The 14,969-nt window shown below is 36.3% G+C and overlaps 1 protein-coding gene across 1 annotated transcript in view; it reads right to left on the bottom strand.

Annotated features, from left to right (window-relative positions):
- Positions 1-9,643: 9,643 nt before the first annotated feature.
- LOC135222021 (cell division cycle protein 20 homolog) overlaps positions 9,644-14,969 on the bottom strand; it is a 225,595-nt gene continuing 220,269 nt past the window's right edge. Inside the window, 3 exon segments of the mRNA XM_064260147.1 lie at positions 9,644-10,350; positions 10,353-10,487; positions 13,452-13,569. Coding sequence (XP_064116217.1) covers positions 10,310-10,350; positions 10,353-10,487; positions 13,452-13,569 — 294 coding nt within the window. The 3' untranslated portion in view covers positions 9,644-10,309.

Here is a 14,969-nt window from a genome sequence, read left to right on the forward strand (position 1 = left end):
ATTTTCTTTATCTTTACCCGTGACTGTTTTTCAAACCCATCGCGACCGTCCTTTCCTGTGTCTAACAAATCTAGTTTTTTTTTTTTTTTTTTTCCTTGTCGACTTCTCCCAGTTGAATTCCGGTGATACACTTTTCACTATTGGTTGTACATGTATATATTGTTTTTTATTTATTAAGTTTGCAAGTATTCTTATACGCCTATTTTACATATTGCTTCTTACTAGCAATATTTAACTTTTAATCCTGGTCCACAGAACTGGTCACGGAAATTGGTCACGGATTATATAAGCATAGTAAGGACTTAGGTATTGTTGCTGTCAGTTTTGATGTCCGTTTTAGTTCAGAAACTCTTGAGTCTGATTTGTGACATATTTAAGAACTGTTGATTCCAGGGTTGAAAAGGCCCATTTTACTCAAGGGTCCGTGAAATGGTTCTGTATATTAGAGGGGGTTTCTCCGCCTCTATAGGCAATGATATGAGTGTGGATGTTATGAAACACAGGAGGTTAAACTCTGTGGAAGACTAATAAATCTTTGTTTTTGCTAGCCATAGTAACCCAGATTTGGGAGTGACTTTATGGATGCTTGCTTACTAAATTGGCAGCATTTCAATTTTGTTTGTTTGGTGTTTTTACGTTGCATGGAACCAGTGGTTATTCAGCAACGGGACCGACGGCTTTACGTAACTTCCGAACCACGTCGAGAGTGAACTTCTATCACCAGAAATACACATCTCTCACACCTCAGTGGAATGCCCGAGAACCGCAATTAATAAATTAACATACACCAATCTGGCAACTGTCATGTATTCACAGATGTTACAGTGATTGTATCTTTAGGAGTTCTGGTCATAGTTTGATGAGAATGTGGAGATGGATCAGGTTCCTCCTGGTGTTAGGGTTTCAAGAGAGGTAAAGAGACTGCCGACTTCATTGCTTCTAAGATCACTAATATTTCCAGCCTGACAAGTTTCCCTTCTGTATGGAAGGAAGGAAATGTCAATGCTTTACCTAAAGGGTTAAGTCCGGCCTCATGCCCATCTAAATATAGGCTTATTTCAATAACCCCTGTTTTATCTAAGGTTTTTAAGAAGCTTGTCACTAAGCATCTTTGTATGTTTGTCGAAGAAGATAACCTGCTACCAACATTACAGTTTGGGTTTCGTAAAGGCCTTGGTATACCTGTGATGTAGTTCTCTTGTCAGCATCTGTCTTGCAGAGTGCTCTAGATGAGGGTGCAGAGGCACAAGTGGTCAGTTTAGTTTTTAGTGCCACCTTTGATCATGTGAATCATGAAGTACGTATTCACAAGCTAAGATGATTGGGAACTGGAGGATTTTTATTATTTTAAATGAATTTTGTTAGGCAGAACACGAAGAGTCTGCATTCATGGCCAGGTCACTTTTACATCTTGATTTACATTTGAATGCCATGATTTTAAATATCGGTAACCTTTAAAGTGTTTTGTTGTAACTTTTAATGAGAAATTTAATTTTCAGAGACATGCATAGTATACATAACATTGCTACCTCTGTTTCTCAGAAAGTTGGTACCTTGCAGAAATGTTATAAAAAGTTTCAGGATGAAGGTGCTACATAAATCTGAGTGTTTTAACTCATTCCCTCTTGTTTGGAGAACTACTGTCCTCCAGTGACTCATCTCGGACTCTTGAATAGTTATGTCATCCGTCAAGTTTCTTTTGCCAGCTCATAATATTAACGTGAGGCATAACATAAAAGTGAGGTCATTTTGTTTGTTGTATAAAGTGTACTACAACGACAAACATTCTACTGTTCTTTACCAAACTTAGTTGTTTTTCTTCGCAACAGTAGGCAGGATACTGCTGCGAACAGTGTATTGTTTTTAAATATCAGGCTTAATACTAAGTTTCCTTGGAGTTTTATCTTGGCCACAACTAAAATAGGGAATAGTTTACTTAATGCAGTTGTGGAATCATCTGTATTCCAAATGTTTAAGCAAAGAGCAAATTCATTGCAGCTCTCTGAATTAAGATGTATCGGTTTTACGTATTTGCTATTCCCTCATATTTATTACAGTAAATCACCTTTTCCTATGACTTGTCTCTCTCTCTGCAAGCTGGTTTTTAGTCTGTTGACTCTTCATAAGGGTTTTCGGCTGAAGATTTGAGAAAGAAAGAAAGATATCCTACAGGACATGTTTTCATTTGTGATTTTGACTCTGCTGTCAATGAATCCAAGCAGACTTCTGTTGTTCTGTTTTATTTACTTCTCAGTCTTCAAAAATGTTTCTCATTCTGATCTAGTTTTCAGTGATACTTGTAGTGGATACCTACATAATATGTCGGACTAACGTAGGCAAAATTTTCAGTGCTCAAAAAGTGTCCTTTCTTTCTCTGTCCTAATATTCTTCCAAAATTCTTTGGGGGCATGTAAACATTTCAAAAGTAAACCACGGAAAAGAAAAGAATAAATGATGAGTTGCATACTGTAGGAAAACGTCAGTCAACCACATCAGCCAAAACCTTTTCCTGTGGTTTCCAGGGGATGTAACCAAAGCCATTTAAGTATAACCATGCAGTCCTTTGCATTCCTTCAGAGTATGTTTACTGAAAATCTACATGTCGGCAAGTAATATTGCTGCATGAGTACAGTGAAATAGCACATAAATCACAGGTAGATAACTTCTAAGTTAAAACTGATCTGCCCCTGATTTAAGTATTTTTATACATTTTCCATATGGATAGCTATTACCTCACTGTTCACCTTAATCAGACAGAACCAATTTCTGTCCCTACTTCCTACACAGTTCATCCCTGTCGTAAGGTCACAGTATAACACACTGGGTATTGATCTCATAAATTTTTTGACTGTGTACGTACTACTGCTGTTACTTCCTGAGCGGCGTTATACATTAAAAGGCTTCTAACTTTTACTTGCTGTGAGAAAATAACAACCTCAGAGTGACCCAATTTATCAGTTCATTTATCACCTGACAAAAACTAATTTCTATATTTTTTCTGAATAAGGCTTAATATTGTTTCTTTTAAGAAAAAAGTTTACTTTCGTGTAGAAAGTCTCTGTAATTAGTTTGTGTATAAATACGTAGTTCTTTCAATGATCCTGGAAAGTCTCATTAATTAGTTCTTGTATCAAGTTTTTTCTCAGATCCAATATTCTAATATTGAAGTAAGAGGCTTTATTCTTTTGTAAGTCATATCTGATTTTCCATTAAACTCTCTCCACAGCAATTAAAAAGACTACTTTTTTAAGCGGCTGAAATGTGTGTTCCCTTAAGCTCCTTCTGCAGTAATTCATAGAGGAAATTTTCATAGCAAGTCAAAATGTCTTGCTGTGCAGATTTGTTTGTTTGTTTGTTTGTATGTATGGTGCTTTTACGTTGCATGGAACCAGTGGTTTATTCAGCAACGGGACCAACGGCTTTACGTGACTTCCGAACCACGTCGAGAGTGAATTTCTATCACCAGAAATACACACCTCTCACTCCTCAATGGAATAGCCGAGAATCGAACCAGCGACCACAGAGGTGGGACGCCAACACTCTACCAACCACGCCACTGAGACGCTTTGTGCAGATTTGTATCAGGGTGATTTCTCATTACAGTACTGTCAGTATGCTGTCAGTTACATCCTACTGCTGTCAGTTTTGACAATTAATTACATAAATTACAGGGCCAATTATATGCAGATGGTAACTTCCTAGCCTCCCCCTTTTCTCCAGCAATCTCAGAAGTCTTGTTCTTATTCTTCAGAGCACTTTTTGCTTGGTACATGATGTCAGGCCAGCCACATTGCCATATAGCACCAGAGCTACAATGTCCTTCCATGCTTTGAAGCCCAGCACCACCTGCTTAGCACTTTCATAGAGAAGTCCAGCTAGAAATTTTCTTCCAGAAGAGGCCTTGTTTACTGCAAGTGAACACCTGCTTGGGATCATAGCCTCTCTATTGATCTTCTTAACTCGGCAAGAAATGTGTTAGTGGCTCAAGTTATATCAATGTTTAAATTTATTTAAGTATCCCTTACTGGCTGCAGATGGCTCGGTTCCCTCTTTAGTATCTTCAGCATCATCCTTGATTTTTAATTGTTCATACATGGATAAGGCCTTCTGTTGTAGAATATTTCCATGGATAGGGACCCTCTTCTGTTTAATGTCCTCAGTTCATATACATACTAGTCTTTACTTATCCAACTCTATCCCACAATATAATCACTTTTGCCAGGCATACCTTTCATAAATGCTCTTGCCATGTTTTGGCATTGGCAAAAATTTCTTTCAGTTTCAATCATATCCAACACTGTCAATTTTTCTGATTAAGTATAGACTCGGCTTGCTCTTGCTACCACTACCGTCTATTTCATTCCAAGTGTCCACTCAGCAATGTAGGTTTTAGGTAGATGTAGCAATATGATTGGCCGACATCAATGTTTCTGATAGAAAAGGCTTATTCTGATAAAGACGCAAGCTTTTTCTTCAGTATTACTAGATCAGATTGTGTACACAGTTTAGATCATAAGCATGCAGATTCCTATTGGTAATATAACAACATCAATTCATGAAATGTGAGTTTGTAACAAGCGATCACGGGTCAAACGCAAACAAACAGTGGGTTTTAAATAATTAATTTTGATCTAATTTTAGGTAAATGAAAAGACATCTGATTATGCAAGGTGAATAAAAGGTAATTCAATCATCTTTTCCTTGTAAATTACGAATAGGTTAGTATTTGAAACAGCATGACATACATATTGGTCTATGAGGCTGTAAAGGGCCTATGGAATGAATGGGACAGCCACTGCTGCATTGGCTGAAAGGCAGGATATTTCAGTTAGTACATGGCTTGATGGCAATGTATATTAATACATTGCATTCTTGGTAGTGTAGCTTTGTTTGTCCTGAAGGATTAACCTTCCATGGTCTATCCTGAACTCCATGGTGACCAGACTAATGTCAAAGAAATCTCTTTTAGCTGGTCTTGTGGCCTGGTATTGCCATATTGATAAACATTATAACATGTTATATAGTATAAATGGACTCAGGATAAGAGGGCACTTTCTCTTATCCTCAGCAAATGCTAAAACCCAGTTTACCCACGTCAACACACGCAAGAAGTCGTCGTGCGAATATTACACTGTCATTGTTAGCATACAACCAAAAATGGACCAAGAAGCCATCCCTTTTCTGGTCGGGAAACAAACCAGCTTTCTGAAAATTTCATTCTTCATTACCAAGGATCATGGAAACATTTAAGTTGAAAGCTAAGTGCACAATTATAAGTTCCAGTTAAAGATTTTTTAGTATTGACTTTGAACAATGACTTTATTGTGCATGAAAAGCCGTAAATTGGTGCTTTTGCTAGCATACATCTCACCAGTTTATACGATTGTTATTTGTAGAAGCACAAATTGTTTTGAAGAATTTATCATTCCATTTAGAAGTTGTATCTACAAGAAATGTTCCACAATTATTATTATTATTAATAAAATATAGATAATCCTTTCAGATAACAATGTTGGCAGTAGCCTACAATCTACATCGATTCAGTGAGAATAAGTTAGCTAGAATGTTGTAGATATTGTCAGTAGCGTATCACCTATGATTATATATTTTTAAAGGTGAAAAAAAAACCTGGATTAGGCAGTAACCCAAATTATAAGATTTAAAGACATATCCTGTTAAGCTGTGTAGCCTAAGTTTACACCAAAGACTTAGGATTACTGTAGACAAAAGGCTACAAACATTTTCATTGTATATAGCCTGTATATTTAAGCATAGTCTTAGTATGTACTCTAGGCTATCATGTACATACCCTTAAAAGGTATTAATTAATCTGGATTGATTAGACAATAACCTACACTAGATGATAGCCTAACTATAAACTAAGCCCTATTAATAATTAATAAATATAGACCAAAAAAGGTCAACCGAATATGCTATGAGGTACTAGTCTAACCTGAAGGCTACAAATTGCACCTGGTTAATCCTATACCCTTAAAGGTAAATTAATTAATCAGGATTAGACAGTAACCAATACTAGGTGATAGCCTAACTATAAAGTTTAACATTAGAAAGTTACTGTTTTATAGAGCAGACTGGAAAAATTAGAATAATTGCATATTTTTTTTTTCTCGAGTATACAAATCATAATTGCTCAGTGACTGAGCACTTTTAGTTATTATTTTGCCAAATAACTTATTGAACAAAAGTTTGAAATCCCATTGCATTCCCATCATCTGTAGTGTTGATGACAAGTGCTTGCAGCATAAAAGGCTGGCCTATACATACATATATTTTTTGTTGGCCACTGGAATGATACTTGGACAGAATGGAAAAATAAAGGTTATAATAAAAGTAATTTTGACTGAAATGGAATGAATGTGTGCTTAAAAGAAATCCAGTAAAATAAAATATCTAGTGAATCAGTAGCTTCATGTTTCATTTTCTTATGGCAAACAATATCATAGGTTATTTTTAAGTTTGTGGACTGTTATTACTTTGCTATCAAAATGGTTATAATTATATGCGTGCAATGAAACTGTACATTGAATAAAGTCTAGGAAAATCGTAATTTGCTCCGTTTGTGGAGCATAGGTCGAAGTGTAGCCTGGGCTACACTCAGGTAATCATGATTACTTTGGAAGTTTTGTCCTTTTGTGTTTGATCTGAGTAGACTGTTTAACACATGCTCATCATCTTGTGCGCTTGTGTTGGTATATTATTGAGACAAATGGGTATGTTTATGATTTATATAAGTAGTGGGGGTTCATTTTAGATATCAACATTCAGATATATTATTAAAGAAATTGTTAAATAATATCAACATTCAAATATATTATTAAAGAAATTGTTTAATAGTTACCATAATAAGCCAACAATATCGGAAATGATTGTCAGCCAGTCATGTGCACATGCCACATCTTCACCCATGGGTGGACAGATGAAATGAAGCTTATTACAGAAAAATTTCTATCATGCTTTGAGGTCATTGCACACTTTAGTGTAAAGCTTTGTAACAGAAACGATGGAGTGCACAGACTGCACGAGTGTGCGTGTTACTGCATTTTGCAGGTTCTGTTTTTGCTGTGTATTCTGTGCATGGCATCACCATCGCTTAAGAGAGCCAGAAAGGTGCTGACATTTCAGAAGCAGGATTTCGTCGAGGATCGAGTGCAGTTGGTCCATGACTTGCATCACAACCAAGTACATCAAAGCACATTCTACCTTGCAAGACAACAAAAATGTCAAGGACAAATATGCAACTGACTTTGGAAAGATAATGTCCAGGAGTGAGGCCTGAAAGGGCATGGCCAAGCCCTGCCATAAAGAACTTTAACAGTCAACCTTGATCTGGTTTCCTCAGGTGAGGTTGGACAGGGAGCAATGTGCATGGTGTGTTAAGTTGAAGGCTGCTGTAACAAAGTTCATAGATTTGCAGACTTCATTGCATTCAAGGGTTGGCTTTTAATTCAGAATTTGGTGTGGGCTTCCAACAAGATGACTCATAGCAAAGCCTTTGATGCTTTTGAGAAGGGAATAAAGGAGTTGTGGTAGATGTTGAAAGACTTAATGAAAAAGGAAGGGCATGTTTTGAGTCAAATCTACAGCACTGAATGAAACTTTAGAATTAATGTGTCTGCTGTCTGTTTTACCTTTTGGGTGTAGTAGTCTCCACTGATGAGAAATGAAGCTGCCCTTAGTCTCAGTCTTGACATACAGTGGATTAGTCTGAAGCTTTAACTAATTGCTGTAACATTTGACTAACACTACTTTTGATGACCATCTAATGAAAGTGTCAGCTAAGGCCACAAGGAAGTTATGTATTATACACAGAGCCTCATATATCTATGTCATAAAATCAGTGCAATCTGTTCTAGATCATTTCTCTTTCCTTTACTAGAGTACTGCTCTTCAGTGTGGATGTCTGCTTCTGCCAAAGATTTATCTTTTTAGATTAGAGTTGTTCATAGTGGTAGTTTCTGTTTCCTAACATTAATAATTATGACTTGACTTGACCATGGATGGTCCGTTGTTTTGTCAATTTTTCATAAGTTGTATTTTAATTGAGATCTTTTAACATAATTGATACCCGATCCTCTTTTCCTGCCCAGAGCAACCAGATTTACCGAGCATCAACATCAACATGCAGTAAATGGGCCTTGCTGTCAAACTTATCAGTTCCAGAGCCCCATTATTCTTCACACTGCTGGACTGTGGAACGATCTCCCAGAGGATGTTGTCGTGCAATTGAAACCGCATCAGTTCAAGTGAAGATGCAATGCATTGCAGTACAACCTCAACTAATTCTCCTTCCAACTTATAATATACCTATAATGGTTATTTACTTACTATTTTTTATTTTCTTCTGTATTTCCTGTTAACTAGTGTTACTTCTTTCATATCAACACCATATTCTTTAGTTCCATACAAATATGTTCATCTCCTGAATAATTACAGTACAATACTGTAATTGGGTGAAGGCTTTGCTCATCAAGAGTAGACCTGTGTATCCTAACACAGCTGAAATGGCTGGTGACAAAAGTTGTATTGGGGTTTTGTTTTTGCCTCCTAATATGACTTTACTCCTACAACCAATGGACCAAGGTGTTAATGTTGCAGTGAAATGGCTATACCGGAGGAATTTCTTGGAGAACTGATGGTGGTGTTCAACGATAGGAGGAGCCAGTCATGGATAAAGGGAACGAACTCGGGGGAATATTCGAAAGGATTAACAAAAGCCTGCCATCTACAGCTTTGCAGATCCTTGGAAGGACATTACCCTGCAGACCCTGGAGTAAGCATGAAACCATATCCAGAAAGGGAGGAAGATCTGATCAACTTGCAAGATGTTGAAATTGAAGTTTCTTGCCCAGATTGCAAAAGGAGAAAAGTGCTCTTGAAGATAACAGAGTAAGTGGATGAATTTGTGGTAATCTCGTTTCTAGTGTAAGACACTGGCTGCATTTACCACTGGTGAGTTGGAAAGTGTTAGCCCCTGAAAACATACTACCAGAAGAATGAACAACTAAACCCCCTACCTACAAGGACATACAGAGGATCTTGGACAATTCATCGAGGTAGAGAACCCTAACATGGACTGTAGCCGTTTCTCCAAAGCCATGGAGTTTGCTGAACAGCAAGTAATGATTTTGAAGCAGAATCATTTTTTTGTTATTTTCTCTCTATCAGAGTACCCTCAACAGCTTCAGACCTTTGGCCCTCAAGCACCCAAGCTTATTGCAATACATTTCAGTTTTGAAATATATACAAACACTTAGCCAGTTTTTGTTGACATGCCAGGTACTTTCAGCCAGGAATCTGATGGATCTCTCTTGCTTCTTGAAGACCCTCTACACACCTTAATGCCTCTTCCGACTAGTTTGCCACTTCATGACTTATTGGAGGAATTGGCGATAGTTGAGGAGGAAGGGCAGAACTTGTAAAACTTCCTTGCAAGTTCTCAAGTCCTGGATGCTTGTGGGAATATCTGTGCATTATAGTTATAGAAGATGTTGATTTGGCTGCTTTAATCTGTTTTTCCTATCCCTCAGCACTTATAGGCATAATCTGTCATTTGTCTAAAATCAATACTGTACTAAAGTCTAAAAAATATCTGAATTGCCTACAAAGAAAATATGAAAATTACTTAATAGTTGAAACCTTTATTACAAAAGAGGAAAGATAAAGCCAAGGTCTAACACGTCATACAAATAAATTAGTATATCACATATGTTTACTTCATATAAATGTGAACCCTGTATGTTTGAATGATCTCACCTGAATGAAAATAAAATGCAATTTAAAAGATTCATTTACAGAGAAATATCCTTTTTGTGTTATGGGAGTTATGTTGCCCCAAGTCAACTTATATTTGAATTTCTTTTTACATAATTTGCATACAAAAATATCTAACGTTCATAAAATAGACTTTAAAACCTGTAAGAAACAATTGTTTGAAACCTGTAAAACATCACTTCATTAAAATAGACTTTAAAACCTGCAAGAAACAATTATTTGAAACACACTTCTTTAAAATTATGTATATACGTACGTACACTGAATTGTATATACACAACATCACACATGTTAGCTCTCATGCAGTATACTGCTGCATTAGTGATACTGCTATCATTTTTTTACTATGCAATTCTATTGAGATCAGGTTTTCAAAAATATATTTAATTTCACATATTATATGCATTGCTATATTTACTTGTATGTATGAATAATAATAAAATCAACTTATTTGAATCTTTGTTCTCAAAACAGGAAATTTAGCAAGCCTCCAACAGAAATGTAACTTCAACAATATTTAACGAATAGTACGAGAAAACATGGATATTGGATGACTGGCCCCGACTCTGCTTTTTTCTTCTCCTTTTTATCAACAGCCCAACACTTCCACATACGAATGGTCTCATCTGCTGCAGCACTAACCACCATCTGACCATCTGGAGACACGCACAGCTCTAAAACACGACCAGTGTGACCTGTGTAATAAAGTAAGAAACCTTAGTATATTTTCTCAATCATGTTCAAGAAAGTGGTTTAACGAGAATAACAAGTTAAATTTCTGGTCACACTTATGGCTGTTCCAAAAGAAGTAATTTATAATATAAGCAAGTAAATTAGAGCTAGAAAATGCTTTGGTTGGACGGCCAGAGGATGAGAGGCATTAATTGAAAAAAAATGAGAAAATCCCAATAGTTGAGAACTGGAGGAGGATATAAAAAAAATGTTCAATTCTGCATAAGGAAAGTTGTCAATACTACTGGTCTAATTAGGTAAAGCTTACTGTAAAATGTATCAATGACTCTTTCTGCATCTTTTTGTGTAAATTATTTAGCAATTGACCATTTTTGCATCTTTTTGTATAATTATTCAGAGAATCTAAATTGGTTACAGGAAAAGGCAACTTTCCTGTAACCTTTACTTAATACAGTGCTGCAGTTGCTGGAAATTTATGCCATCAGTAGGATCACTGGTGGAGTGCATGTGGAAAAATCTCCAAGACCTTGAACTCAAGAGAAGGAAAGTCAAAATGTTTAGTTTTACATATAACTTAGTGAACAAAAGTGGGGTGACATTGTCAGGGAAAAATACATAAACATATGCCCTTGGACTTGACCAAATCACCTCGAGACACAGTCGTCTAAATTGATGTCAAAACAAGAATGCCATATTTGACAACAATACCTGGAAATATATCAGTAATGAAACCAAAACTACTGGGAAAGATCTCATGTCTGAGGATACTTGATCTTGGACTTGACCAAATGATAGGACTGTTGCTAAAATTAAACATAAGATTTAATTATACCATCATTGCATATAGTTATTAGGAATACACACACAAAATGTGGGCAGAAAAGATAGGCAAACAATTACTAAACAGCCTTAAAAATACCTTAAAATAAACAGATAGTAGAAAAATAGCCAAAAGAAATGTGTAAAATATAATTATTGTTTATACAAAACCCATTAATATACCCACATTACTCTTACACAAAGATGCAGTGATGTGGGTACATTCTAACAAACAGATGATTATTGGTAATAACACAGCACATGCTCAAATACCCATCATATATCCTACTTCCTTCTCCAGGTATAAGACTAGAAATCATAAAGCAAGGAGGAGGTATGCCCTACATGAGTAATAAGTTTGCAGATAGAAACATTTGTTTCATAACATTTTTTTTATTTTCTGCAACTCCCAACATCTATATATGCATGCATCATAGTTTAAGTATTAGGGCCAAACTGCTGAATACAGCAGTGGTGATCAAGGTCTGAAAGACCTAGGAGAACACTTCGACTAGAATCAATTAGATACCAAGGCTGATAACTTAAGGTGCTGTTAAAATGAAGGAAAACCCCTTTACAATGTGAAGTAAAGGCACTTGTATTTATTTAACAGGTGTCAGTTCACTTAGGGAAGACATCACCGTATGTGTAAGAAACAGAAGCTTGCAATCCTTGAAGTCTTTCTTGTCTCTAAGATGCTATATGTGAATGAATGAGAGACCAGTGTTGGGATGATGGTGAAACTGATTTCCATAGATCCTCCCACAAAAGGTTAGGGTGAATAACTAACTGTTCGTTCGTATATTAAATTCCTGCGGAAGAATCAATTTTGCAAAGGTAATCTGGCAACTCCAGGTACCTGTATTTAAAAGAGAATTTACATCTAAATTACATTTTAAAAGCCAAGGAAGTTGAGGCCTCTAATTGTGTACTAAAACTCTTAACTAGATACTTTGCTCTCTGAAGTTGTAATATCTGAGGACCTGCCTGAGCCAGTAAGAGATACTGTCCTTGACACTTACTGGAAATGACCCGTAAAAACAATCCGGAGACGACACCGAAAGTTCCCTTAGTTACTAGAAATGGATGCAAGAGAAGGGATAGTGATAGGTGCTGAGGAATTCCAAACTGCTTGGAGTCTGGTTCTCCCCCCATGAGGTCGGCTGTACAAGACACCAATGACAATCCTCTCCTTATAATGAAAGATCTTAGAATGTGCATTAATCTTGCTGACCTATCATGTAAGTGCAAATACAAGGAGGAATGATGTTCATTGAAACCCATCAGAGACCTGAGGCAGACTTGTAAGGAGACTTGATGAAACTTCAGACAATGGAAAAGACCAGGTTGGAAGCTTGGAGAATGAAGACCCATCAAATGACAACACTCACTTTTGGCAAGAACAACATCAACTAATAACTCTTTTAGAAAACAGAGTACTGGCTCCAAAACAACCTATTCCTATCAGGATGGAGTAAATAAAAAACAAATGAAGGATGAGGCACCTTTGACAAGCACCCATAGATCTGACAAACTGCACAGGCAAAAGTCTGGCAGCATGAAGAAATCTATCATAGTCATAGGCTTATCGCACCCTTGCCCTCAACCCTCAACTTAACATTTGCAATTAAGTCTGACATTATCTTGGCCAATATATAAAAATATGTCAGACTTAGTATTCTACATTCTGAGACTGATACCTTCTTTGGTTTCTGCAGCCTGGAGATTCTGCATACACAATCAAGACCCCCAAGGAGAACACCTTATCCTTCAAGTTCCTCATTCATCTTTTCCATCAAAACCAGATGGTTCTTGGATCTGTCTAAACTTTTCTTATTAGCTTTAGCAGCAATTCAGTACAGCCTTGATTTGTCTGTCCATAACAAAGTGAACATACATAAGAGTTCATATTTCATAGTAAAACAATTTTGACATTTAGCAAAAGAAAACCAATTACACTGAATTTTATATCATGTACTTGGGTACTATCAAAGTCTATCAGACTTCTGTTCAAAGCAGATTCAGTTGACAAACATAAGATAATACTGGACATTATTTTCTTTACTTCTACTTGCAATATGCTTAATTCATGTATGCCCACATGAATACTTTCAAGGTTTTGTTTTTAAAATGAACTTATTGCATACCTGACAAATCAGCCACTTTCAACATTGATGGGTAAGACCATATGGTGAGCTGGTTATTCGAGAATCCATGACCAGAAATAATTTCTTTATAATGAGGTGACCAAACTAAGGATGAAACCTGTGAAGAAAAAGGAAAGACGTGTAAAACTCTTCATAACATATATGGCTCTAAAAAAGAATCAACATAAAAGAACACCTTAGTCATTCACAATAAAGTAATAAACATCATTCAAACAGCTAACTAGAAATATATGCAGAACATTTAAAGAAGACAAATAACATATTGTTAGCTGTATATATAATAATGTTCACCTAACTATTACAAGCACCTTACTGTTCAGCATTTTCTTTCCCTATCTCAAGATGTTTAGTAAGTGTTGTAGTACTGCTTACAAACTATCAATGGGATTACAAAATTAAGACTAAAAATAAGGATTTCAGCTGTGAAATACACAGGAAATATAAAGTATAAGACCAGAATAGTAAAAGTTGTGTTAACCACATCAATTAAGTGTTATTTTTCACCGACATTTTTAGATATTCTCCGTTGGATAGTAAGCACTGCATAGTTTCATGCAAAGTTATCTAACTGTATTTTGAAGGTTATCTGCCTTTTAAATGTGACATATTTACATTTCCAAGTTTACTCAGGAGCCAACTTCTGAACTTTCCCAAGATTCGGAAGACAAATACAGTAACAGACCTCAACTTAACAGAATTCTAAACTCACCAGCTGCAGTATTATGATTATTTATAGCCATACTACCATTTTAAACAGCACAAATTTTAAAATAAACCTCTTAAACGAAAGAAACTATTGCTTGATCACGAGCTATGTTGGAGCTCCCACAATCCCTTCGGCATCTTGTGACTGCACTAGTTACTCTTCTAACCCAGTTTAACTGTCAGAGGGGTGGTTAGAGGTGGGCCCTTTAAATTTTAAGACCTCAGGTTTGTTAGTTATGAAAAATACAAATTGATAAAAAAATTTGTCATTTGTTCATATACAGAACAAATCTTTGGTCTTGACATTAGGATAGACTTATTTTTGGTGGGAGGTAAGTACTATTAATCGATTAGGAGTTTGCTACCTTTAATCAATTTCCAAACACAGGCAATCCCCCGTTCTCAGCAAGGTGCTGATAAGCGAAAACTGCCATTCACAGAAACTGCGATTTATGGCACTTATGGCATTGATTTTTGGTTAATAGCACCATGAATATTATCAGCACCATACATGTAGCGCCCATAACCGAAACTCGGCCCATTGTGGCATAAATTGCCAATTATAAGGTGCTACACAATGGCCATAAAACCAGATCGTCATTGACCAAGGACTGCCTGTAAAAGAACTAAGAACATTGACCTCTACCTTAGAACCTATGACATACGTATATGAGTAACTGAAGTTTCATATTTTCATATTTGTGGATGCTTAATACAATGTCATCCACTACCCACTGCTCTGCTCCAAATCTCTGCCACACCACCTAATGACTCACTAGTTCACTAAAGCCT

This window comes from Macrobrachium nipponense, chromosome 3, assembly GCF_015104395.2.
Source record: "Macrobrachium nipponense isolate FS-2020 chromosome 3, ASM1510439v2, whole genome shotgun sequence".
In the NCBI taxonomy this organism is placed as follows: Eukaryota; Metazoa; Arthropoda; class Malacostraca; order Decapoda; family Palaemonidae; genus Macrobrachium; species Macrobrachium nipponense.